This window comes from Salmo salar, chromosome 15 (assembly GCF_965601325.2).
Source record: "Salmo salar chromosome 15, fSalSal1, whole genome shotgun sequence".
Classification (NCBI taxonomy): domain Eukaryota; kingdom Metazoa; phylum Chordata; class Actinopteri; order Salmoniformes; family Salmonidae; genus Salmo; species Salmo salar.
Genome location: NC_138305.1, coordinates 44,112,495 through 44,140,192, shown reverse-complemented (window position 1 = coordinate 44,140,192; position 27,698 = coordinate 44,112,495). Strand labels below are relative to the sequence as shown.

At 45.1% G+C, this 27,698-nt stretch overlaps 1 protein-coding gene across 2 annotated transcripts in view; it reads left to right on the top strand.

Moving 5' to 3' along the window:
* The window catches only part of LOC100194672 (beta-taxilin), a 37,509-nt gene extending 21,316 nt beyond the window's left edge, over positions 1-16,193 (top strand). The window contains exons 6-10 of one of the 2 annotated variants that reach the window (XM_014144466.3): positions 6,241-6,360; positions 6,800-6,874; positions 13,370-13,462; positions 13,673-13,768; positions 13,852-16,193. In XM_014144466.3, coding sequence (XP_013999941.1) covers positions 6,241-6,360; positions 6,800-6,874; positions 13,370-13,462; positions 13,673-13,768; positions 13,852-14,883 — 1,416 coding nt within the window. In that variant the 3' untranslated portion in view covers positions 14,884-16,193. Of the gene's footprint in view, positions 1-6,240; positions 6,361-6,686; positions 6,762-6,799; positions 6,875-13,369; positions 13,463-13,672; positions 13,769-13,851 lie in introns of both variants that reach the window. The other variant, XM_014144467.3, reaches the window with a different exon arrangement.
* Positions 16,194-27,698: the final 11,505 nt, after the last annotated feature.

Genomic DNA, 27,698 nt, shown 5'->3' with positions numbered 1-27,698 from the left:
GCTGGCTTGAGCAGGGGGACCTTGCGTGCGCTGCAGGATTTTAATCCATGACGGTGTAGTGTGTTACTAATGGTTGTCTTTGAGACTGTGGTCCCAGCTCTCTTCAAGTCATTGACCAGGTCCTGCCGTGTAGTTCTGGGCTGATCCCTCACCTTCCTCATGAAAACTGATGCCCCACGAGGTGAGATCTTGCATGGAGCCCCAGACCAAGTGTGATTGACCGTCATCTTGAACTTCCTCCATTTTCTAATAATTGCGCCAACAGTTGTTGCCTTCTCACCAAGCTGCTTGCCTATTGTCCTGTAGCCCATCCCAGCCTTGTGCAGGTCTACAATTTTATCCCTGATGTCCTTACACAGCTCTCTGGTCTTGGCCATTGTGGAGAGGTTGGAGTCTGCTTGATTGAGTGTGTGGACAGGTGTCTTTTATACAGGTAACGAGTTCAAGCAGGTGCAGTTAATACAGGTAATGAGTGGAGAACAGGAGGGCTTCTTAAAGAAAAACTAACAGGTCTGTGAGAGCCGGAATTCTTACTGGTTGGTAGGTGATCAAATACTTATGTCATGCAATAAAATGCAAATTAATTACTTAAAAATCATACAATGTGATTTTCTGGATTTTTGTTTTAGATTCCGTCTCTCACAGTTGAAGTGTACCTATGATAAAAATTACAGACCTCTACATGCTTTGTAAGTAGGAAAACCTGCAAAATCAGCAGTGTATCAAATACTTGTTCTCCCCACTGTATATGTGGTGGATACAATCTTCCTAGCTCTGCAGATTTTGTGCGAGGAGGCAGAGTCATTAGATCATTTATTTTGTTACTGTCGATATGTAGCTCGTTTTTGGTCACAGGTCCAGGAATGGCTGAAGAATTGCAATACTTACCTAGCGCTAACGCTGCAGATAGCAACACTTGGTGATTTGAAAAGTCATAGTCAATTGATCAATAATATAATAATTATTTTAACAAAATGTTTAACTTTAATTTACAATCTTCAGAAACGATGAGAATAGAAAGGTTCAGTACTTTGTGAATCATCACAGGACAGTTGAAAAATATATGGCAAATAGAAATCGAACTGGGTGGATCTCAGAACTAGAGGAAGGCCAGGACTAAAAACAAACAAAATATAACTATTGTAAAATAGATTGTGTCTGTAAAATGTGTATAGTATGTATACGCTGGAAGGAGAAGGCTAAGCGTTATTGTTTATTAGTTTACTCCAATTGGGGGAGTGGTGGTTTGGTTTGCGGGGAATAAAAAAGGAAGGTATATTAAAAAAAAAGTGTGTATGTGTATATATGTACATATGTATCTGTATGTATATATATGTATATGTGTATATGTATGAATGTTTATATATATGTGGATATGTGCATGTACAGTCAGAAGTTTACATACACTTAGGTTGGAGTCATTAATACTCATTTTTCAACCACTCCACAAATTCATTGTTAACAAACTATAGTTTTCTGCAAGTCGGTTAGGACATCTACTTTGTGCATGACAAAAGTCATTTTTCCAACAATTGTTTACAGACAGATTATTTCACTTATAATTCACTATATCACAATTCCAATGGGTCAGAAGTTTACATACACTAAAAGAAAAGACTGTGCCTTTAAACAACTTGGAAAATTCCAGAAAATTGTCATGGCTTTAGAAGCTTCTGATAGGCTAATTGACATCATTTGAGTGAATTGGAGGTGTACCTGTGGATGTATTTCAAGGCCTACCTTCAAACTCAGTGGCTCTTTGCTTGACATCATGGGAAAATCAAAAGAAATCAGCCAAGACTTAAGAAAAAAATGCAGACATCCACAAGTCTGGTTCATAATTGGGAGCAATTTCCAAACGCCTGAAGGTACCACGTTCATCTGTACAAACAATAGTATGCAAGTATTAACACCATAGGACCACGCAGCCGACATACCGCTCAGGAAGGAGACGTGTTCTGTCTTCTAGAGATGAACGTACTTTGGTGCGAAAAGTGCAAATCAATCCCAGAACAACAGCAAAGGACCTTGTGAAGATGCTGGAGGAAACCGGTATCTCTATCCACAGTAAAACGAGTCCTATATCAACTTAACCTGAAAGGCCGCTCATCAAGGAAGAAGCCACTGCTCAATAACCGCCATAAATAAACCAGACTACGGTTTGCAACTGCACATGGGGACAAAGATTGTACTTTTTGGAGAAATGGTAAGTAGGGGTGGTATTCAGAAGATAGCCCTATTTGGTAAAAGACCAACTCCATATTATAGCAAATAGTCCATCATTACTTTAAGACATGAAGTCAATCTGGAAAATATCAAGAACTTTGAAAGTTTCTTCAAGTGCATTCGCAAAAACCATCAAGAACAGTGATGAAATTGGCTCTCATGAGGACCGCCACAGGAAAGGAAGATGCAGAGTTACCTCTGCTGCTGATGATAGGTTCATTAGATTTACCAGCATCAGAAATGGCAGCCCAAATAAATGCTTCACAGAGTTCAAGTAACAGACACATCAATATAAGCTGTTCAGAGGAGACTGTGTGAATCAGGCCTTCATGGTTGAATTACTGCAAAGAAACCACTACTAAAGGACACCAATAAGAAGAAGAGACTTGCTTGGGCCAAGAAACACAAGCAATGGACATTAGACCAGTGGAAATCTGTCCTTTGGTCTGAAGAGTCCAAATTTGAGATTTTTGGTTCCAACCACCGTGTCTTTGTGAGACAGACGCATAGTAGGTGAACGGATGATCTCCGCTTGTGTGGTTCCCACCGTGAAGCAGGAAGGAGGAGGTATGAAGGTGTGAGGGTGCTTTGCTGGTCAGTGATTTTATCAGACCTCAGGATAAAACCCAGATGCAGACAGTTTGAAGTAATAAAAGTTTATTACAAAAACAGGGGGCAGGCAAACGACAGGTCAATGGCAGGCAGACGTCAGTAATGCAGGGCAGTGTCACAAGGTACAGAACAGCAGGCAGGCTCAGGGTCAGGGCAGGCAGAATGGTAAAAACCGGGAAAACGAGAAAACAGGGACTGGAGAGAAAACTGGGGTACGGGAGAAACGCTGGTAGGTTTGACGAGACAAGACGAACTGGCAACAGACAAACAGTGAGCACAGGTATGAATACACAGGGGATAATGGGGCAGATGGGCGACACCTGGAGGGGGTGGAGACAAGCACAAAGACAGGTAAAACAGATCAAGGTGTGTCAGATTTATTTAGAATTCAAGGCACACTTAATCAGCATGGCTACCACAGCATTCTGCAGCGATATGCCATCCCATCTGGGTTGCGCTTAGTGGGACTATCATTTGTTTTTCAACAGGACAATGACGCAAAACACACCTCCAGGCTGTGTAAGGGCTATTTAATCAAGAAAGAGAGTGATGCAGTGCTGCATCAGATGACCTTGCCTCCTCAATCACCCAACCTCAACCCAATTGAGATGGTTTGGATTGAGTTGGACCACAGAGTGAAGGAAAAGCAGCCAACAAGTGCTCAGCATATGTCGGAACTCCTTCAAAAGCATTCCTCGTGAAGCTGGTTGAGAGAATGCCAAGAGTGTGCAAAACTGTCATCAAGGCAAAGGGTGGCTACTTTGAAGAATCTCAAATATAAAATATATTTTGATTTGTTTAACACTTTTTTGGTTACTACATGATTCATTTGTGTTATTTCATGACGTCTTCAATATTATTCTACAATGTAGAAAATAGTAAAAATAAATAAAAACTCTTGAATGAGTAGGTGTGTCCAAACCTTGTGCTGGTGCTGTATAACTGCCTTAATTTGGACCTCAGGAAGAGTAGCTGCCTGGCAGCAGCCATAATAAATAAAATAAATCCATAAAAAATACAATACAACACATCAGGGAAAGGACAAGCCTGAAGTGACATACGAAAGCCAGGATCTGCCATGCAGTTGGTTGCCACTGAGGCTGCTGCTGCTGCTGCTTTGCTGCTCACATACACAGCTGGGAATGGTGTGTAAAAACCATCATGATTTAAATGTCCTATTTATTTGTTGTTGTTTTTTTACTGGTGGAGTTTCTAGTAATTTGTCTCAAGTGCCATCTGCTGGTTGTAGTCAGCATAAACAATTAAGAGGCAGCGTGCCAGAAAGAGATGTGATTATTTGACATCAAAATAACATCTAATGTGTCCTATTAAAATAAGTGATTAGAACCACACATTGCAATGATGAACAAGCCATTCTGACATCAGCAGTTGCATAAAATGGACACAAGTTGACATTTGATAGTTGGCTAAATGCTGAGATGGATTCATTTCCAGATGGACATTAAATGTTCTCCTTTTGGCAGAGAAATTGTGGATTATTCCACACTGTTTATACATATGGCTATTTGCCATAGTAAAGAAAATACACTGAACAAAAATATAAACGCAACATGTAAAGTGTTGGTCCCATGTTTCATGAGCTGAAAAAAATGTATCCCAGAAATGCTCCATACGCACAAAAAGCGTATTTCTTATTTATGTCCCTGTTAATGAGCATTTATCCTTTGCCAAAATAATCCATCCACCTGACAGGTGTGGCATATCAAGAAGCTGATTAAAACAGCATGATCATTACACAGGTGCACCTTGTGCTAGGGACAATAAAAGGCCACTTTAAAATGTGCAGTTTTGTCACAACACAATGCCACAGCGCTGGTCTCATGTTTTGAGGGAATGTGCAATTGGCATGCTGACTGCAAGAATGTCCACCAGCACTGTTGCCAGAGAATTTAATGTTAATTTCTCTACCCTGCCTACTGGGTGGCGCAGTGGTCTAAGGCACTGCATCGCAGTGCTAGCTGTGCCACCAGAGATTCTGGGTTTGAGCCCAGGCTCTGTCGCAGCCGGCTGTGACCGGGAGGCCCATGGGGCGGTGCACAATTGGCCCAGTGTCGTCTTGGTTAGGGAGGGTTTGGCCGGCAGGGATATCCTTGTCTCATCGTGCACTAGCGACTCCTGTGGTGGGCTGGGCACAGTGTACGCTGACCAGGTCGCCAGGTGTACGGTGTTTCCTCTGACACATTGGTACGGCTGGCTTCCGGGTTGGATGTGCATTATGTCAAGAAGCAGTGTGGCTAGGTTGGGTTGTGTTTTGGAGGATGCATGGCTCTTGACCTTCGCCTCTCCTGAGTCTGTATGGGAGTTGCAGTGATGAGACAAGACTGTAACTACCAATTGGATACCATGAAATTGGGGAGAAAAAAGGGGGTAAAAAAAATGAATTCTCGACCCTAAGCTGCCTCCAATGTCGTTTTAGAGAATTTGGAAGTACGTCCATCCGGCCTCACAACCGCAGACCACATGTAACTATACCAGCCCAGGACCTCCACATCCGGCTTCTTCACCTGTGGGATTGTCTGAGGGGGTTGTGGGGGGAGCTGAGGAGTATTTCTGTCTGTAATAATGCCATTTTGTGGGGAAAAACTAATTCTGATTGGCTGGGCCTGGCTCCCCAATGGGTGGGCCTGAATGCCAAGTGGTCCCCCATGGCTGCACCCCTGCATACTCAAGTGAAGTCCATAGATTAGGGCCTAATTTATTTATTTCAATTGACTGATTTCCTTATATGAACTGTAACTCAGTTACATTTTTGAAATTGTTATATTTTTGTGCAGTATAGATTAGTCTCATGCGGAAAAATAAATAATATCTATAGAAACAATTATTTATCCTAATTGAACTAATCTGGGGTCAGTTTTCTTATCAGAATTTGTGCCCTGATAATAATAATCCCTTTTATGAGAGGGTTGTATGAAAAAGTATGAAAATGATTGCACTCACTACTGTAAGTCGCTCTGGATAAGAGTGTCTGCTAAAATGACAAATGTAAATGTAATCCTGAAAAAGACAATACTTAAGAAAAAAAAAATAAGGCTTTTGCATCTGTCCTCCTATTAATTGTGAAACTGTAATTCAAGTCCCAGGTTTTTATTAGTTCTCCACCCACCATTTTGTCTGTTCTCTCAGGCATCATAAAACGTGTCTGAACTTTCCAATTAAATACTGTGCACAAACAACAGTGGCCTTAATTACTTTTCAAGGCGCATGTTTATGACAATTTGTCATAGACAGACAGGATGGCAATGGTGGTTTTAGAAACCTAGAAAGTGTGAGAAATGTATCCTAATTGATGGATTCATAACCTGTACAGAATGTCTTAGAAGCCCTTCTCAAAACTAAGTGTCTAATCTAGTGTGTCATCTCACCTTGTTTATCACTCAGAGCTTGGAGAAGATCTTCAAGCACCATGACCTGCAGCAGAAGCTGTCTGATACCAAACTGGAGCAAGCTAATGCACAGCTGCAGGAGGACGAGGAGAAGCACAAGAGAGAAAAGGAATACGTGAGTCACTGTACTTACATTTTCGTCATTTAGCAGACACTATTATCAAGAGCAACTTAAAGTAGCAAGTGCATACATTTTCAGACTGGTCCCCCATGGGAATCAAACCCACAATGCTGGCATTTCAAGTGCAATGCGGAACCAACTGAGCCGCACAGGACCACAACTTTTACTGACCTTACCCACAAAGTACTGTAAAGCAATGTAAATATAGTTGAGTAACTTTTGTCTAATAAACGGTATTAAGTTTAAAACCAATCATGTTTGTTGTGTATTTGATGCTCACAGAAATGAGTACTGTAACCATCCACTGTCTCTGTTGTTAGCTGCTTAGGGAGGCAATTGACAAAACAAAGAAATGCTACACATTGATGGAGCAAGAGTTGCAGTTGAAGAAAAAGGTAAATTTGTGCTTTACGTGTGTTTTGTTTTTAACCAGTTACTGGTACATGCAGCTGAGTGGAAACTACAAGCTAAACTTCTGAGAGAGCAAGAGACTGTCATGCAGGCTCAGGTGAATATATCCAATGTGGTGCCAAACACCCTTATTCCCTACATTTATTTCAGGGCCAAGCCTATGAAAGGCAAGTCCAATCCTACCATTAAGGTCCTCTGGATTGCTCCATGTGTGTTAAAGACAACTAATATTTCAGTATTTACTGTATTAAGTTAATTTGGATCTATAGTAACGTTTTTCAATATCCTCACAATGGCAAAAGTGACCATCAAAAATCAGATTCTCCTCTCATAACTAGGCTATATGGCTTGATGTACTTGGTACTTGATATGAAAGGAAAATGTGTCAGCTGTACTGTACAGAGCAGCAATAATACCCATGATAGCAGCAGGCAAGAGAAACTCTGTCAAAAGGTGAGTGTAGCTGGTGCATCGAAGTCAGGCGCAGGAGAGATGAGTGGACAAAGCACTTTACTAAGGAAATAATTTGCACAGAACGCAACTGCGTCACAAAACAAACGCCCAACGAACCAGTGAGGCAGCACAAAGTACAAAAACACAAGTACAAAGTACAGGCTGCCACAAAGCACGGGTAATAAAATAAACCCGGCGCAAACCAGCCGGAAGCGTGCCAACCTCAACAATAAACAATTACACACACAGACATGGGGGGGAACAGAGGGTTAAATACACGACATAAAATGAGGGAATGAATACCAGGTGTGTGGGAAAACAAGACAAAACAAATGAAAAATTAAAGGTGGATCGGTGATGGCTAGAAGACCGGTGACGTCGACCACGGAACGCCGCCCGAACAAGGAGAGGGACCAACCCCCCCTTGATGCGCAGCTCCAGCAGCTCGCCGACACCGGCTTCGGGGGTGACCCGGAGGGCGAGGTGCAGGGCGATCCGGATGGAGACGGTGGAACTCCTGCAGCATTGAAGGGTCCAACACGTCCTCCACCGCAACCCAGCATCTCCTCCAGACTGTACCCCTCCCACTCCACGAGGTACTAAAGGCCCCTCGCCCGATGCCTCGAGTCCAGTATGGAGCGAACGGAATATGCCGGGGCCCCCTCGATGTCCAGAGAGGGGCGGAGGAACCTCCCGCACCTCAGACTCCTGGAGCGGGCCAGCCACCACCGGCCTGAGGAGAGACATATGGAACGAGGCGTTAATACGGTAATCGGGGGGAAGCTGTAACCTGTAACTAACCTTGTTCAATCTCCTCAGGACTTTAAATGGCTCCACAAACCACGGCCACAGCTTCCGGCAGGGCAGGCGGAGGGGCAGGTTTCAGGTCAAGAGCCAGAACCGGTCCCCCGGTGCGAACACCGGGGCCTCACTGCGGTGATGGTCTGCGCTGGCTTTCTGGCGCAGCACGGCCCGCTGAAGGTGAACATGAGCGGCGTCCCATGTCTCCTCCGCACGCCTGAACCTGTCGTCCACCGCAGGAGCCTCGATCTGACTCTGATGCCAAGGCGCCAGAACCGGCTGGTACCCAAGTACGCACTGGAAGGGGGAGAGGTTAGTGGAGGAGTGGCGGAGCGAGTTCTGGGCCATCTCTGCCCAGGGCACGAACGCCGCCCACTCCCCCGGTTGGTCCTGGCAATAAGACCTCAGAAACCTACCCACATCCTTGTTCACTCTCTCCACCTGCCCGTTACTCTCGGGGTGAAAACCCGAGGTAAGGCTGATCGAGACCCCCAGACGTTCCATGAACGCCCTCCTGACCCTCGAAGTGAACTGGGGACCCCGATCAGACACTATATCCTCAGGCACCCCGTAGTGCCGGAAGACGTGTGTAAATAAGGCCTCCACAGTCTGTAGGGCCGTAGGGAGACCGGGCAGAGGGAGGAGACGGCAGGACTTAGAAAACCGGTCCACAACGACCAGGATCGTGGTGTGACCCTGTGAGGGAGGAAGATCGGTAAGGAAATCCACCGACAGGTGTGACCAAGGCCGTTGTGGAACGGGTAAGGTGTGTAGCTTCCCTCTGGGAAGGTGCCTAGGAGCCTTACACTGGGCACACACCGAACAGGAGGAAACATAAACCCTCAGACAGTGCACCGTCCGACCGATGCCTGGATGACCAGAGGAGGGTGACGTGTGGGCCCAATAGATCAGCCTGTCACGGACAACAGATGGAACGTACAGACACCCAGCGGGACACTGGAGGGGAGTGGGCTCTGCACGTAGCGCCTGCTCAATGTCCGCATCCAGCTCCCACACTACCGGCGCCACCAGGCAGGAGGCCAGGAGTATGGGGGTCGGATCCATGGGCCACTCCTCTGTGTCATACAGCCGGGACAGTGCGTCTGCCTTCATGTTCTGGGAACCTGGTCTGTAAGAAAGGGTGAAAACAAAAAGGGTGAAAACAAAAAGGGTGAAAAACATGGCCCACCTTGCCTGGCGAGGGTTCAGTCTCCTCACTGCCTGGATGTACTCCAGATTGCAGTGGTCAGTCCAGATGATAAAAGGGTGTTTAGCCCCCTCAAGCCAATGTCTCCACGCCTTCAAAGATTTGATGACAGCCAACAGCTCCCGGTCCCCCACGTCATAGTTTCGCTCCGCCGGGCTGAGCTTCCTCGAGAAGAAGGCACAGTGGCGTACCCGAGCGCTGAGAGCGCGTCCACCTCCACTATGAATGCCAAAGAGGGATCCGGATGGGCCAGCACGGGAGCCAAGGTAAACAGAGCCCTCAGGTGACCAAAAGCCCTGTCCGCCTCAGCCGACCACTGCAAACATACCGGTCCCCCCTTCAGCAGTAAGGTAATGGGAGCCACTACCTGACCAAAACCCCGGATAAACCTCCGGTAGTAATTGGCAAACCCTAGAAACCGCTGCACCTTCTTTACCGTGGTGGGAGTCGGCCAATTACGCACGGCTGAAATGCGATCACTCTCCATCTCCACCCCTGAGGTGGAAATGCGGTACCCTAGAAAGGAGACGGACTGTTGGAAGAATAGGCATTTCTCAGCCTTGACGTACAGGTCATGCTCCAACAGTCGACCCAGCACCCTGCGTACCAGGGACACATGCTCGGCGCGTGTAGCGGAGTATATCAGAATGTCATCAATATACACAACTACACCCTGCCCATGCAGGTCCCTGAAAATCTTGTCTACAAAGGCTTGGAAGACTGACGGAGCATTCATCAACCCGTATGGCATGACGAGGTACTCATAATGCCCTGAGGTCGTACTGAACGCCGTCTTCCACTCATCTCCCTCCCGGATACGCACCAGGTTGTAAGCGCTCCTGAGATTTAGTTTGGTGAAGAAGCGCACCCCGTGCATTGACTTAATCGCAGTGGTGATAAGAGGTAGCGGGGTAACTGTACCTCACAGTAATCTGATTTAGGCCTCGATAGTCAATACACGGGCACAGACCTCCCTCCTTCTTCTTCACAAAAAAGAAACTCGAGGAGGCCGGTGAAGTGGAGGACCGAATGTACCCTTGACGCAGGGATTCGGAAACATATGTTTCCATAGCCACCATCTCCGTCTGTGACAGGGGATACACGTGACTCCTGGGAAGTGCGGCGTCTACCAGGAGATTTATCGCACAATCCCCCCGTCGATGGGGTGGTAATTGAGTCGCCTTCTTTTTGGAGAAGGCGAGAGTCAAATCGGCATATTCAGGGGGAATGCGCACGGTGGAGACCTGGTCTGGACTTTCCACCGTAGTAGCACCAACGGAAACCCCTAAACACCTCCCAGAGCACTCTCGCGACCATCCCGTGAGAGCCCTCCATTGCCATGAAACAGTGGGGTTATGACAAGCTAACCAGGGTAGGCCTAGCGGGAAACGCAGGAGAGTCAATGAGGAAGAGACTGATTCTCTCCATGTGGCCCCCTGCGTCACCATGCCCAGAGGAGCGGTGGCCTCCCTAATCAACCCTGACCCTAATGGTCGACTGTCTAAGGCGTGAACTGGGAAGGGCATAGCCACTGGAACGATGGGGATCCCTAAACTATGGCCGAATTATCTGTCTATAATATTCCCAGCCGCGCCTGAATCGACAAGGGCCTTATGCTGGGAATGTGGGGAAAACTCAGGAAAAGTAACAAAGAGCGGTGGCACGAGACGGTACCTCCTCCGGTCTCCCTGAGCGCAGAACCTCCCAGCTCCATGGGCATCAGAGGGGTGGTGCTGGGGATGGAACCGACAGACCCCTATCTGGACGTCCGCGGGTGGCCAGCAGGTTATCCAGCCGAATGGACAGTTCCACCAGCTGGTCGAAGGTGAGGGTGGTGTCCCTGCAGGCCAACTCCCGACAGACGTCCTCGCGCAAACTGCAGCGATAGTGGTCAATCAGGGCCCTGTCATTCCATCCCGCGCCCAGGGTCCGAAAGTCCATAGCGAACTCCTGGGCGCTCCGCGTCCCCTGCCTCAGATGAAAGAGACCCACAAGATGGAGTCAGCAGGAGCAGGTGCCCCTGGTATAGGAGTCGAGGAGCACGTCCGGGAACATATGGCGATTATTCACCGCCTCGGCGCTGCCATGGACCGCGTCGTCCAGACGATGGACCACTGGGAGAGACCACTTCAAATCCTCAAAATGGTCCAACGCCGTATCTCCTTCTCCCCGCGGTGGTGCTGGGGAGGGCGCTGGAGGGACTCTCTGTCTCTCCCAGTGGTCCATCGTCTGGACGACGTGGTCCATGGTGGCGCCAAGGTGATGAATAATCGCTGTGTGCTCCCGGACGTGCTCCTCGACCCCTATACCAGGGGCTCCTGCTGACTCCATCTTGTGGGTATGTAATTCTGTCAAAACGTGAGTGTAGCTGGTGCATCGAAGTCAGGCACAGGAGAGTGGAGGAGAGGAACCGACTTCGGCGGAAGTCGTGACAAACTCCCTCTTCCTGAACCAGCAGGATGACACAGCATCATGGGAATATTAAAAAATGTGATGCAATGCCACACAGTACCACATACTCCAGTACCATTGATCATTCAATTGTAAAATTATGATACAATTACAACTGCTATGTTTATTGGATGTGGCACAATTATTGTATGGGTGCAAGCAAATTATACAATGAAATTAGTTGGTCTGACGCACAAAGATAAATGCTTCCCTGCTGGATTCAGAAATTATAGCTGACAGTTTATATGGTTATAATTAATTGCAGAGAAACCTTGCCATTATTTAAAGCCTTGTGTTTTCTCAGTAGAAACATTACCCTGGCTCCCAAATGACAAAGTAACAATAAAACAAATTATGTTAATACTGCATTTCAGTACCTATATTATCATGACACAAGGCGAGACCCAGATGCAGACACAGGAGGCAGATGATTGGAGTCTTACAATATTTATTAATCCAATAGGGGATTGCAAGAGAATGGTCGTGGACATACAAAAGGGTCAAAACCAGTTCAGAGTCCAAAAGGTACCGAAGGGCAGGCAGAATCAAGGTCAAGGCAGGTAGGATGATCAGGCAGGCGGGAAAGTAGTCCAGAGTCAGGCAGGGGTCAAAACCGGGAGGACTATCAAAAAGAGAATAGTAAAAGGAGTACGGGAAAAACACTGGTTGACTTGACTAAAATACAAGACGAACTGGCACAGAGAGACAGGAAACACAGGGATAAATACACTGGGGAAAATAAGCGACACCTGGAGGGGGTGGAAACAATCACAGGAACAGGTGAAACAGATCAGGGCGTGACAATATGATTCATCATGTATTTGTACCAGGCCATGTCATATTTCCAATCCAATTAACTAGGAATGTCAACCTTATTTTTCTCTACGATACCAGGCGTAGATTTAGGTCACACAAGGAAACGGCTAAAGCAGCGCAGCCAGCAAGAAAAATCTATTAGAAAGACGTAAGGCAGAAACTGATCTGTATCAAGTGAGCTTTTCTGAAATACAACACATAACCAAGCAAATGCCTTTCCTCTTTTATAGCGCATGTCAAATCAGTTGTTTTGCTTTTGTTCCAAAACAGTAACTCTCAAATAAAGACAGTTGATCTCAACGGGGTGGCTAGCAGATAGACAGGTTTGAATATGGGAGACTGGCCGTGTGTGCGATGTGGTTTCCCCTGAGGGCCTCCGGAGATTAGCCTGTTAACTCTATCTGGACCGACTGCCACTGAAACATTTATAGAGCCGCTCATTAACATAGCCCTGCCAACACTGAGCAGAGGACTGCTAAAGGGAAGCCCAGGGAGGCTGCCTGGCCAGCTAAGTGTAGAGCATTCACACCGAGGGCCCTAGGACTTGGAATGCAATTCTCTGTAATTAGGCCCTGAAGCAATGAAGAAACCAGGCAAGGCATACCAACAATGAGTGGCCTTGCTTGTCAGGGAAAATATACATATTTGAGTCAGTCATGAATGACTAAATCTTTGGTGAAACCGGCTGGCTCTTCCTCTCACCTCACCTCATCTCCTTCTAAAGTATAGCAAATTTGTTTCTGGGGTCAAATAAGGTTCAAAGCATAGATCTGATTGTTCATGAGGTGAATAGATGCATATGAATGCTACATGTGAAATCAATTTCTGGAGTTCTCTCCTAACTGTCCCTCTGTTTTTCTGCAGCTTGCTCTGTACTCCCAGAAGTTTGAAGAGTTCCAGACTACGTTGTCTAAGAGCAACGATGTGTACGCCAGCTTCAAAAATGAAATGGAGAAGGTATGTGGCATCCTTAAAATAAAATCATCCTTCCTTTAAATATACTTTTTATTTTTAGAGCCAAGTGCATGGAGGTAATATAAGGTCGACATAATTCTGAAATGAGAAAACAGCTATATGTTGGAGGGACTGTCTTCTGTATTAATCATATTCAGAATGATGGTTACATTTTCAGATACATTTTAACCCAACAAACATTTTGCTTCATAGATGACAAAGAAGATGAAAAAACTAGATAAAGAGTCGAATGTTTGGAAGACCAGATTTGAGAGCACTAACAAGGCTCTCTCGGAGATGATTGAAGAGGTAAATTACTCATCTATAACACATGCAATAGTGTTAGACTTTATTCAAATGCACTACAACAAGTTAGACTCTCTTTTCCACAGAGGACTGTGAAGGAGAATGAGTATGAGATGTTCGTCGTGAAGATTGACAAGCTGGAGAGGCTCTGCCGAGCACTCCAGGATGAGAGGAAGATCCTGTACTCCAAGATCAAAGGCATTCGCCAAACGCCTGATGCCACCGAGGGGACACCCAAGGACGCGACACAGGAGGTGGCCACCGAACCAGTCCACAGCCTCATGGACATAATTGAGGAGCCAGAGATGACAGAAGAGATGGCCCGTCTGAGGGCTGAGCAGAACAGGCTGGCGGAGTTCGCAGCCTCCCTACTGGCCCCGTCCACAGGAGACGATGATGACGATGACTCTGACAGTGAGGAAGAGCCAGAGTCTACAGAACCTGCTGAGGCCCAGAAGATCCCTGAACCAACAAAGGCCCCAGTAAAGGTAGTGGTAGAGGCACCAGCACATACAGAGGAACCAGAACCAGCATATGCAGATGCACCAGCGCAGGCTCCGGCACAGGTAGAGACACTAGCGCAGGCTCCAGCACAGGTAGAGGCACCAGCACAGGCTCCAGCACAAGTAGTGGCACCATCACAAGTACAGGCACCAGCACAGGCTACAGCACAAGTAGAGGACCCAGCACAGGCTACAGCACAAGTAGAGGCACCAGCACAGGCTCCAGCACAAGTAGAGGCTCCAGCACAGGCTCCAGCACAGGCTCCAGCACAAGTAGAGGCACCAGCACAGGTTCCAGCACAGGTAGAGGCTCCAGCACAGGCTCCAGCACAAGTAGAGGTACCAGCACAGGTAAAGGCACCAGCACAGGCTCCAGCACAGGCTCCAGCACAGGCTCCAGCACAAGTAGTGGTACCAGCACAGGCTCCAGCACATGCAAAGGCACCAGCACAGGCTCCAGCAGAGGCTCCAGCACAAGTAGAGGTACCAGCACAGGTGGAGGCACCAGCACAGGCAGAGATGGCTGCCCCAGTCCAGCCAGAGACCCCAAAACAGCCAGAGCCCTCCGCCAAGAAGCAGACGCCAAAAAAGAAGAATGCAAAGAAGACTAGCTGAACTGACGAATGTGTCATTTTGTGAGCGTTAGTACTGTAGTCCCTGTGCCTCGTGTTATGGTTGTGTTGAGATATCCAATCCAGCTTTGTTTGTCTATATACTGTTTTATCTGAAGTAGCGTGCAGTAGAAGTATGTTTAAGTCGTATACCAGATGAGGACAGACAGAGATTTACTGCATAACCAAAGACTAGGTAGAAAGGTTATTCAGGACAATGCACCATCAAAACTTTCCAATGCCAAATGTTGCCTTGCGCAAACAGCATCAGAACAGCCACCGTCTTTTTTGACTTTTTCCATCTGAACCCCTATAATGTAACTTCAATAAATATCTAATTGTAGACTATGTAGACATGCCTGTGCTCTTTGGAATGTATTGCCTAGACCCATCACACTGTTTTATCCAATATACATCTCATATCCAACCTTATATGACCAAATATTGGAAGATGGACCCATATATCTAGATAAAGGCCTGATATTGCATCCAAGTCCCTTTTTATTTTGACTAATGTCTTATCTATATGGATTGTTAACTATTTGTTTAAAAGTTAACTGGCCAGTCATTCACAATGATTTAGAGATGGATCCTTACAGTAGTTTCCATGGCAACACTCCCCCCCATCCGGTGCACATTTCCTTTTTTAGCACAATCTGTATCAGACAGTCTCTATCCACAGAGTGGGTTGTTCTGGCCTGGCCATGGTCGGTCTGTGTTCTGGCAAAATAACTGAGTTACACAAACTCTCCTCCACCAAGGACACAACAGGACATTAGACTGACAGGCACTGAGTCGCCATAGCAACTCCATCTGCGAATCCGTTGAGGACAGCACTAATGTATGAGTGATAATAATAGTGCAGAGGACCCTGGGTTTTTAATAAATACAGATCAGTGTTGAGTGCCACAGGGAAAACAAATTAGACTTGCTACCGATCCCTGTGAATATCATGTTTATGTTCTGGATTGTATTACTGGTTGAGCAGATTGCACACCAAAAATGGCAAACAATTTCTACTGTTATGAACTAGAGTAAAGGACAAAAGGACCTAGCTGTCACTTAATGAAGAAACTGACAATGTCATAAAGTATCATCATATCACCCCCAACCTATGGGAACTATCAGTCAGCAAGCGGAAAGAGACACTGGAAACATACAAATAGTTAGGGAAACAGGCTACACTGTAATTCCAAAACCTGTTTCAAGAAGAGTATGGCAGAGGTTCTTCAAAGCTTTCTGATCACAGTTATATTTGTTGTGGCCACCAGATGGGGCCTTTGAAACCCATTAAAAATTTCACCAAAACCCTCATACTGATATTGCTCTAATTTTTTCATCCCATGCTGGATTGATACAGTATGTCTAGAAACACTCACACCAGCTTTAACAGTCTTTGGAAAATGTTGGTGGAATAAATTCATTGCATACCTCATATTTTAGGAGCGCTTGCACTTCATACAGTCAGAATCAACCAACAGCCTGAAGGGTGAATATTAAAATAAAAATAGGTATCCACTTTTTTACAGCCTCAGATAGCACATGTTCATGTTGCCTGGATGTCCATACCAAATATCTAGTCATAACATTTTTTATAACCTTTATTTAACTACGCAAGTCAGTTAAGAACACATTCTTAATTACAATGACGGCCTACGGGGGAAGAGTGGGTTAACGACCTTGTTCAGGGGCAGAACGACATATTTTTACCTTGCTAGCTCGGGGATTCGATCCAGCAACCTTTCGGTTACTGGCCCAACGCTCTAACCACTAGGCTACCTACTGTAATAGCAGTCAGGCTGACCCCCTTTTCCTGATTTTAGATATCCGATGGTAGATATCCCCTAAACCCGCTTCATCAGCACTTATTGACAGTGAAGTGAGAGCATGGAGTCTGGGTTCGGTTCACTCACATGGAAACTGAACCAGACAGTGGAACATGGGCTGCGTTCAGTACGTGTTTACGTTCTGGGATGTTCAATTGAACGAGAAAGTTGCTGTACTGAACGACCAGTTGAAAAACGTGGGGGGGGTTGGGTTGTCGAACGCTGTCAGCATGGCCATTTCCCTTTAAATACGTCTCGCATTGCTTCTAGCCACCTCGCCACAACCACCAAACAGGAGCAAACTTCCCTCAAAATCTGTTCAATAATTTACAAGAACGTTTTGGGGAAACGTGTTCTGAACAAACCGTTCCGCAACGTAGCAAACGTTCAAGCGAACTGAACGCACCTATGGATGAAGTCTTAAACCGCACACTCGGAAATGTCCGACTTCAAGACAACTGGGAACCCGCAGGAAGAAAAAAAACATATCCCACTGGGAAAAATCGTTTTGAACCTTCATTCAACTCGGAATTCCATGTAGGAAATTTAGGCATCTAGAGCTTCGACTTTCCGACCTGAAGATCACTAACGTCAGAATGTTACCTTCTTTTTTTGAGTTCCCAGTGTCTTGAAAGCACAGTACACCACGTACACATTGTGACATTTTACATTACACCGTACATCTTCGCGGATTAGGGATTCATATTTTCCCAAAAATCTACAAAATTTCAATACCGGGAATAAATAATATTTATCCCGAGAGTCCCAGGAAATACCGCAAAAAAATAGAAGTGCCAATTTAACGTTTAAAACCAAGATAAGGTCCACTCAATGTTCTCCCAAAATAAGATTGTCGCTGCTCCATATTGCCATCTTGGCTGCGACACTATGTAAAGATTTCACAGCAAGTGAAACTGTGATTTAGTAATGATAGAGAAACTTTGATCGCCAATGACATTGTGAATTTCAAAAGGCCGTTCAACATTCAGAGCGTTATGTTCCTCAATAAATTCATCACATTTCACCAGCAGGCCTAGGATATCTCGACACAGAGCGCACCCCGAGAAGGCCACAGCATTGTCGAATCATACAAACCTTGTAACGGCATTTAAACAAAAGTAAAACGACCAACGTTCCTAAACTTGCTAGATAACCTCCAACTAATGACATATCTACTATTTGGTTATACAGAGAGTATATCAGATCATGAATAACGGAGAGTGGAGAGCAAATTGTTTAAATATCAAGGTATCTTAACGGGAACTAACTCTTAAAATATATATATCCATATATACTCTCATATCGTTTGTTGATCACACCGAAGCTCTCATATTGGCAACAATACGAGACAGCGCGGAGAAGCAGGGGAAATGTCATAGCTGTATTTTTGACATGCATAGCCCAGACGTGCTTTGATAATTCAACCTATGGATTACAGAATAAAGTTACGAATTTTCATGCGAGACAGGAGTCAGGATTTTGCGTTTCAGTGGGATTAGGACGATAGAAAAATAGCCTATGTGGCTACTACGTGAGTCAATAGATAAATAATACACTTGATTTAGGCTACATTATTGCATGCTAAATGTTTCTAATCAGTGATAGATGAGCAAACAAATAAATGAGCTACCACTTCCACTTGTCCAGCCAGAGATCAATTAACCAAATATACAGACAGATATTCTATGAAACAAAATCGATTGATTGATTATCAGACAGGTTTTTGGTCTGGAGCAGGACAGGCTATAACGCGAGTGAAGAGTAAAATCCACTTGTATAACAAGCTAGCTAAATGTTCTGATCAGCTAATATGTGAGCAAACTACAATAAAGATGATCATTAGCACTCACCTCAACATAGCTAACATTTCCCCAGCCCAATTGTTACCAAATATCCAAACGGAGATTCAGTGAAAACAAAGATCTGACGTTGATTGATTTATCTAGAGAAGTCCCCCACGCTTGTCTCAAAACAGTGTGATGGTGCTGTCCCAATCAAAAGGGTGCTGAAATTACACTGAACAAAAATATGAAACGCAATATGCAACAATTTGTAAGATTTTACTGAGTTACAGTTCATATAAGGAAATCAGTCAATTTAAATAAATTCATTAGGCCCTAATCTATGGATTTCACATGACTGGGAATACAGATATGCATATATTGGTCACAGGGGCGTGGATCAGAAAACCAGTCAGTATCTGGTATAATACTGCCTCATTTGCCTCATGCAGCGCCACACATCTCCTTAGCATAGAGTTGATCAGGTTGTTGATTGTGGCCTGTGGAATGTTATCTACTCCTCTTCAATGGTTGTGTGAAGTTTCTGGATATTGGCTGGAACTGGAACACACTGTCGTACACGTAAATCCAGAGCATCCCAAACATGTTCAATTGTTGACATGTCTGGTGCGTATGCAGGCCATGGAAGAACTGGGACATTTTCAGCTTCCAGGAATTGTGTACAGATCATAAAATGCAATTGTGTTTGTTGTCCGTAGCTTATGCCTGCTGTCACGAACCCGGCTTGTAGCCCTTAACAAAGAGGGAGACAACGTGGAGATAAGGAATAACAAAAAATATATTTATTAAATAAAGTAAACTATATACAATTAACAATGGTGAGTGTAGTCATTAGTGTGAGTGGTTGCGTGCATAGATGGTGAAAATGAGGGGTGTTGAGAGGTGCCAAAACAAACAAGCCAGAACCAAAAATGCAGTGTGTCAATGAATGGGGGAAAGGTGTATTTATACCCGGGACACAGCTGAGCCCAGGCGTGTCCCATTTTGATGATGACCCTCCCGGCTCCGCCAACCTACATCATATTAAGGAAAACAAGAGCAAAGGGAAAGAATTCGGCAAACAGAGTGGGAGGGGTTTCACACTGCCCATACCATAACCCCACTGGCACACTGTTCACAACGTTGACATCAGCAAACCGCTCGCCCACACACGATGCCATCTGACCAGTACAGTTGAAACCGGGATTCATCTGTGAAGAGCACACTTCTCCCTGTTGTGTATTTTGTGGAATTGCATTAGTGAGACATTGGGAAAATGGTGTAATTTCCCGGGTCTTGTAATTGTATTTTTTCAGGAAATGTGAAGTGGTCCCGGGACAGTCCCAGGATACCGGCTACCCGTGTTAATCCCGATCACAGAATCTTTCCCCACTATTGAACGGACAAGTTTACTGTTTCTAACGCAAGAAAGAGGACAGCCCTCTTGTCAGATATCGCTTTTTTTTGGAAGATTGTAAAATATGACCCTTTTTTTCAAGACAGAATAAATATTTTGTTTCAGGTGATAAAACATGCTTTGTTTAGTTACTTTTTCCTCAACTTGTTTCTCCAACTTTATAGCAAGTCAAGATAGCGTACACTAGCTCAAAGTCAGGCTAGGTGGAAGATACCACTGTAGAAAGCAACCTCCGCCAAATAATGATCAAAAACAAACGTAATTACCGTCACAATAAACTTCAACAGAAGGCAGCAGTCATAATAAAATTGGCTTAACAGCCATTGAGTATTATTTAACATTAGTATTAAAATAGTACTCACTTTTAGGAATGGGTAACTGTTCACAAGTTATACACCAAGATCAAACCATTTAAAACACATTCCTAATATTGAGTTGCACTCCCTCTTTTGCAGTCAGAACAGCCTCAATTCGTTGGGGCATGGACTCTACAAGGTGTCGAAAGCATTCCATAAGAATGCTGGCCCATGTTGTACTTCAATGCTTTTCACAGTTGTCAAGTTGGCTGGATGTCCTGGGTGGTGGACCATTCTTGATACACACAGGAAACTGTTGAGTGTGAAAAACCCAGTAGCGTTGCAGTTCTTGACTCAAACCAGTGCGCCTGCCACCTACTACCATACCCCGTTCAAATGCATTTCAATCTTTGTCTTGCCCATTCCCCTTCTGAATGGCATACATACACAATCCATGTCTCAATTATCTCAAGGCTTAAAAATCCTTTTTTAAACTGTCTCCTCCCCTTCATCTACACTGATTAAAGTGGATTTAACAAGTGACGTCAATAAGGGATCATAGCTTTCACCTGGATTCACCTGGTCAGTCTATGTCATGGAAAGAGCAGGTGTCCTTAATGATTTGTACAATCAGTGTACAGTGCCTTCAGAAAGTATTCAGACCCCTACACCTTTTCAACATTTTGTTACATTATGCCTTATTCCAAAATGGATTAAAATACAATCTACACACAATACCCCATAATGACAAAGCAAAAACAGGTTTTTAGAAATGTTTGAAAATGTATTAAAAATAAAAAACAGAAACACCTTATTTACATAAGTACTCAGACCCTTTGCTATGAGACTCGAAATTGAGCTCAGGTCCATCCTGTTTCCATTGATCATCCTTCAGATGTTTCTCCAACTTGATTGGAGTCTTCCTGTGGTAAAGTCAATTGATTGTTCATGATTTGGAAAGGCACACACACACCTGTCAATATAAGGCCCCACAGTTGATAGTGCATGTCATAGCAAAAATCAAGCCATGAGGTCGAAGGAATTGTCTGTAGAGCTCAGAGACAGGATTGTGTCGACGCACAGATCTGGGGAAGGGTAGCAAACATTTCTGCAGCATTGAAGGTCCCCAAGAACACAGTGGCCTCCATCATTCTTAAATGGAAGAAGTTTGGAACCACCAAGACTCTTCCTAGAGCTTGCTGCCCAGCCAAACAGAGCAATCGGGGGAAAAGGGTCTCGGTAAGGGAGGTGTCCAAGAACCTGATGGTCACTGACAGTGCTCCTCTGTGGAGATGGGAGAACCTTCCAGAAGGTCAACCATCTCTGCAGAACTCCGCCAATCAGGCCTTTATGATAGAGTAGTCAGACGGAAGCCACTCCTCAGTAAAAGGCACATGACAATCTGTTTGGAGCTTGCCAAAAGGCACCTAAAGACTATCAGACTATGAGAAACAAGATTCTGTGAAACCAAGATTGAACTCCTTGGCCTGAATGCCAAGCGTAACGTCTGAAGGAAATCTGGTACCATCCCTATGGTGAAACAAGGTGGTGGCAGCATCATGATGTGGGAATACTCAGTAAAAGGCACATGGAAATCTGTTTGGAGCTTGCCAAAAGGCGCCTAAAGACTATCAGACTATGAGAAACAAGATTGTGTGAAACCAAGATTGAACTCCTTGGCCTGAATGCCAAGCGTAACGTCTGAAGGAAATCTGGTACCTTCCCTATGGTGAAACAAGGTGGTGGCAGCATCATGATGTGGGAAAATTTTTCAGCGGCAGGGAATGGGAGACTAGTCAGGATAAAGGCAAAGATGAACGGAGCAAAGTACAGAGAGATCCTTGATGAAAACCTGCTCCAGAGCGCTCAGGACCTCAGACTGAGGCGAAGGTTCACCTTCCAGCAGGATAACAACCCTAAGCTCACAGGCAAGACAACGCAGGAGTGGCTTCAGGACAAGTCTCTGAATTTCCTTGAGTGGCCCAGCCAGAGTGCGGACTTGAACCGATCGCACATCTCTGGAGAGACCTGAAAATAGCTGTGCAGCAACGCTCCCCATCCAACCTGACAGAGTTTGAGACGATCTGCAGAGAAGAATGGGAGAAACTCCCCAAATAATCAAATGTATTTACAAAGCCCTTTTTACATCTGCAGATGTCACAAAGTGCTATACAGAAACCCAGCCTAAAACCCAAAACAGCAAGCAATGCAAATGTAGAAGCACGGTGGCTAGGAAAAACTCCCTAGAACGGCAGGAACCTAGGAAGAAACCTAGAGAGGAACCAGGCTCTGAGGGGTGGCCAGTCCTCTTCTGGATGTGCCCGATGGAGATTATAACAGTACATGGCCAAGATGTTCAAATGTTCATAGACGACCAGCAGGGTCAAATAATAATAATAATCACAGTGGTTGTAGAGGGTGCAACAGGTCAGCACCTCAGGAGTAAATGTCAGTTGGCTTTTCATAGCCGAGCATTCAGAGTTAAAGACAGCAGGTGTGGTAGAGAGAGAGAGTCAAAAACAGCAGGTCTGGCACAAGTTAGCACATCCGGTGAACAGGTCAGGGTTCCATAACCGCAGGCAAAACAGTTGAAACTGGAGCAGCAGCACAACCAGGTGGACTGGGGACAGTAAGCAGTCATCAGGCCAGGTAGTCCTAAGGCATGGTCCTAGGGCTAATATTCTCTGGGAGGGGAGGGAGAGGGAGAGAATTAGAGGGAGCATACTTAAATTCACACAGGACACCGGATAAGACAGGAGAATTACACCAGATATAACAGACTAACCCTAGACACAAACTATTGCAGCATAGATACTGGAGGCTGAGACAGGAAGGGTCGGGAGACACTGTGGCCCCGTCCAACGATACCCCGGACAGGGCCAACCAGGCAGGATATAACACCACCCACTTTGCCAAAGCACAGCCCCCACACCATTAGAGCGATATCCGCAAACCACCAACATACTACCCTAAGACAAGGCTGAGTATAGCCCACGAAGATCTCCCCCACGGCACAAACCCGGACAGTGACTTAACCCACTCAAGTGATGCACCCCTCCTAGGGACGGCATGGAAGAGCACTAGTAAGCCAGTGACTCAGCCCCCGTAATAGGGTCAGAGGCAGAGAATCTCAGTGGAGAGAGGGGAACCGGCCAGGCAGAGACAGCAATGGCGGTTCGTCGCTACAGTGCCTTTCCCTTCACCTTCGCACCCCTGGGCCAGACTAAACTCAATCATAGGACCTACTGAAGAGATGAGTCTTCAATAAAGACAAAGGTCGAGACAGAGTCTGCGTCTCTCACATGGATAGGCAGACCATTCCATAAAAATTGAGCTTCAAGGGACAATAAGGACTGTACCATACGTCTTGTGACTGTAGTATACGTGTAGGTACGTACGGCAGGAACAAATGGGAGAGACATGTAGGAGCAAGCCCATGTAATGACTTGTAGGTTAGCAGTAAAACCTTGAAATCAGTCCTAGCCTTAAAAGGAAGACAGTGTAGGGAGGCTAGCACTGGAGTAATATGATAAAATTGTTTGGTTCTAGTCAAGATTCTAGCAGCTGTATTTAGCACTAACTGAAGTTTATTTAGTGCTTTATCCGGGTTGCCGGAAAGTAGAGCATTGCAGTAGTCTAATCTAGAAGTGACAAAAGCATGGATTAGCTTTTCTGCATCATTTTAGGACAACATTTCAGATTTTTTCAATGTTACAAAGATGGAAAAAGCTGTCCTTGACATATTCTTGATATGTTTGTCAAAAGAGAGATCAGGATCCAGAGTAACCCACTCAAGTGATGCACCCCTCCTAGGTGTCTAGTAAATAAAAGTAAATAAGAATGTGTTCTTAACTGACTTGCCTAGTTAAATTAAATGTAAAAAACTAATGGCGATATAAATATCAATAGTCAATCTCATAATCAACAGCTGGTGACTTCAGTAGACCTGGGGCTTGGGGCTTTACCGAGGTCTTTCAGTTTTATTTGAGACGACTGTACAACCAAGATTAATTGTCTATCAGGTTTCAGGTAAGACCCAACTGCAGACTGTGTAGGAGTACATTTTTTTATTGTAACAAGAGGGGTAGGCAAACGACAGGTCAAAGCAAGCAGGGGTCGATATTCCAGGGGTCAATAATCCAGAGTAGTGGGGCCAAGGTACAGGACGGCAGGCAGGCTCAGTCAGAGTAGTCAGGCAGGTGGGCTCGGAGTCAAAACCAGGAGGGCGAGAAAAGCAAGACTGGAAAAAGCAGGCACTGAGACACAAAACGCTGGTAGGCTTGAACAAACACAAGACGAACTGGCACAGACAGACAGAAAACATAGGTATAAATACCCAGGGGATAAGTGGGGAAGATGGCGACACCTGGAGGGGGTGGAGACAAGCACAAGGACAGGTGAAACAGATCAGGGCGTGACGTTGTCAGATCCAACAAAGATCTCTGTTTCTTGGGACCGAGAACTAGCATCTCTGTTTTGTCCGAGTTTAAAAGTAAAACATTTGCCGCCATCCACTTCCTTATGTCTGAAACACAGGCTTCCAGTAAGGGCAATTTTGGGGCTTTACCATGTTTCATAGAAATGTACAGCTGTGTATCGTCCGCATAGTAGTGAAAGTTAACATTATGTTTCCGAATGACATCACCAAGATGTAAAAACAACGAAACCTTGAGAAACACCGAAACTTACAATTTATTTGTCAGAGGACAAACCATCCACAGAGACAAGCTGATATCTTTCCGACAGATAAGATCTAAACCAGGCCAGAACTTGTCCATGTAGACCAATTAGGGTTTCCGATCTCCCCAAAAGAATGTGGTGATCGATGGTGTCAAAAGCAGCACTAAGGTCTAGGAGCATGAGGACAGATGCAGAGCTTTGGTCTGACGCCATTAAAAGGTAATTTACCACCTTCACGAGTGCAGTCTCAGTGCTATGATGGGGTCTAAAACCAGGCTGAAGCGTTTTGTATACTATGTTTGTCTTCAGGAAGGCAGTGAGATGCTGCTTTTTGTTAACATTTGAGAGGAATGGGAGATACGATATAGGCTGATAGTTTTTAAAAAAACATTTTCTGGGTTAAGGTTTGGCTTTTTCAAGAGAGGCTTTATTACTGCCACTTTTAGTGAGTTTGGTACACATCTGGTGGATAGGGAGCCGTTTGTTATGTTCAACATAGGAGGGCCAAGCACAGGAAGCAGCTCTTTCAGTTAAGTTGGAATAGGGTCCAGTATGCAGCTTGAAGGTTTAGAGTCCTTGACTATATTCATGAATGTGTCAAGAGATATACGATGAAAAGACTTGAGTGTCTCCATTGATCCTAGGTCCTGGCAGTGTTGTGCAGACTCAGGACAACTGAGCTTTGGAGAAATGCGCAGATTTAAAGAGTGATCCGTAATTTGCTTTCTAATGATCATGATCTTTTTGTCAAAGAAGTTCATGAATTCATCACCGTTGAAGTGAAAGCCATCCTCTCTTCGGGAATTCTGCTTTTTAGTTACATTTTGGATTGTTCTTCCTCAATTAGGTTGGAAAAATAGGATGATCAAGCAGCACTGAGGGCTCTTCGATATTGCACGGTACGGCCTTTCCAAGTTAGTCGGAAGACTTCCACTTTGGTGGAGAGCCATTTCCGTTCCAATTTTCTGGAAGATTGCTTCTGGGCTTGCGTATTTTCTGTATACCAGGGAGCTGGTGTCTTGTGACAAATGTTTTTTGTTTTTAGGGGTACGACAACATCTAGGATAATACACAAGGTTATATTTAGTTCCTTAGTTAGGTGGTTAACCTATTTTTGTACTCTGACATCCTTGGGTAGGTGGAGGAATTCTAGAAGGGCATCTAGGAATCTTTGGATGGCTTTTGATGGTCCTTGGTTGGGGTCTAAGCAGATTATTTGTTGCGATTGCAAACGTAATAAGATGGTGGTCCAATAGTCCAGGATTATAGGGAAAAACATTAAGATCCACAATATTTATTCCACGGGACAAAACTAGGTCCAGGGTATGACTGTGTCAGTGAGTAGGTCCGGAGACATGTTGGACATCGATGATGCCTCCGAAAGCCTTTTGGAGTGGGTCTGTGGAGTTTTCCATGCAAATATTAAAGTCACCAAAAATTGACTACAAGGTTCGATAGGAATTCAGGGAACTCAGTCAGGAATGCTGTATACAGCCCAGGAAGCCTGTAAACAGTATTTATACAAAGTGATTGAGTAGGCTGCATAGATTTCATGAATAGAAGCTCAAAAGACAAAAAGACCGCATGTTTTTTTTGTGTAAATTGAAATTTGCTTTCAGAAATGTTAGCAACACCTCCGCCTTAGCAGAATGTGTGGGGGATATGGTCACTAGCGTAACCAGGAGGAGAGGCCTAATTTAACACAGTAAATTCATCAGGCTTAAGCCATGTTTCAGTCAGGCCAATCACATCAAGATTATGATCAGTGACTATAACTGCCTTGGAATTGAGGGATCAAACATGAAGTTGCCCTATTTTGAGATGTGAGATATCACAATCTCTTTCAATAATGACAGGAAAGGAGGTCTTTATTCCAGTGAGATTGCTAAAGCGAACACCGCCATGTTTAGTCTTGCCCAACCTAGATCAAGGCACAGACACGGTCTCAATGGGGATACAGGCTATGCTAGTAACAGACTCCACTAATCTGGCAGGCTGGCTGACAACCTACTGCCTGGCATGCACCCTATGTCATTGTGGAGCTAGAGGAGTCTCATTCTAATTCTAAAATAGGGAACAGTTGTCTAACTTTTTTTTGCTTTGGGGAGGGTTGTGTTTTTTTTCCCTGATTTACATTCATCCTTTGCAGATCGTTTTTTTTTTTAATTGGGCAAAGGGGAAGGTTGTACATTTTTTCCCTGGTTTACATTTGACCATTTGCAGGTTTTACTACATCATTTATTCCATCCTAGCCAAATTTCCTCATCTGCTTGCCTTGTATGAGCCTTCCCTATCAAGGTGTTTTGGTACGTCCTTATGCACTACGCTTTTCCACCACAGATCAATAAAGTCCACCAGTCTAACTACTGTATCTATCCTGCCCTCTTTCCACCATTCATCAGTGGTGTAAAAATACTTTAAAGTAGGGACTCCCGAGTGGTGCAGTGGTCCAAGGCACTGCAGTGCTTGAGGCATCACTAGGTGTCACAACTGGTCATGACCGGATGTCCCATAGGGCGGCGCACAATTGGCCCAGTGTCGCCTGGGTTAGGGGAGGGTTTGGCCGGGGGGGGCTTTACTTGGCTCATTGCGCTCTAGCGACTCCTTGTGGCAGGCTAGGCGCCTACAGGCTGACTTCGGTCGTCAGTTGAACGGTGTTTTCACCAACACATTGGTGCAACTGGCTACCTGGTTAAGTGAGTGGGTGTTAAAAAGTGCGGTTTGGCAGGTCATGTTTCGGGAGGAAGCATGACTTGACCTTTGCCTCTCCCGAGCCTGTTGGGGAGTTGCAACGATGAGACAAGATCGTAATCACGAAA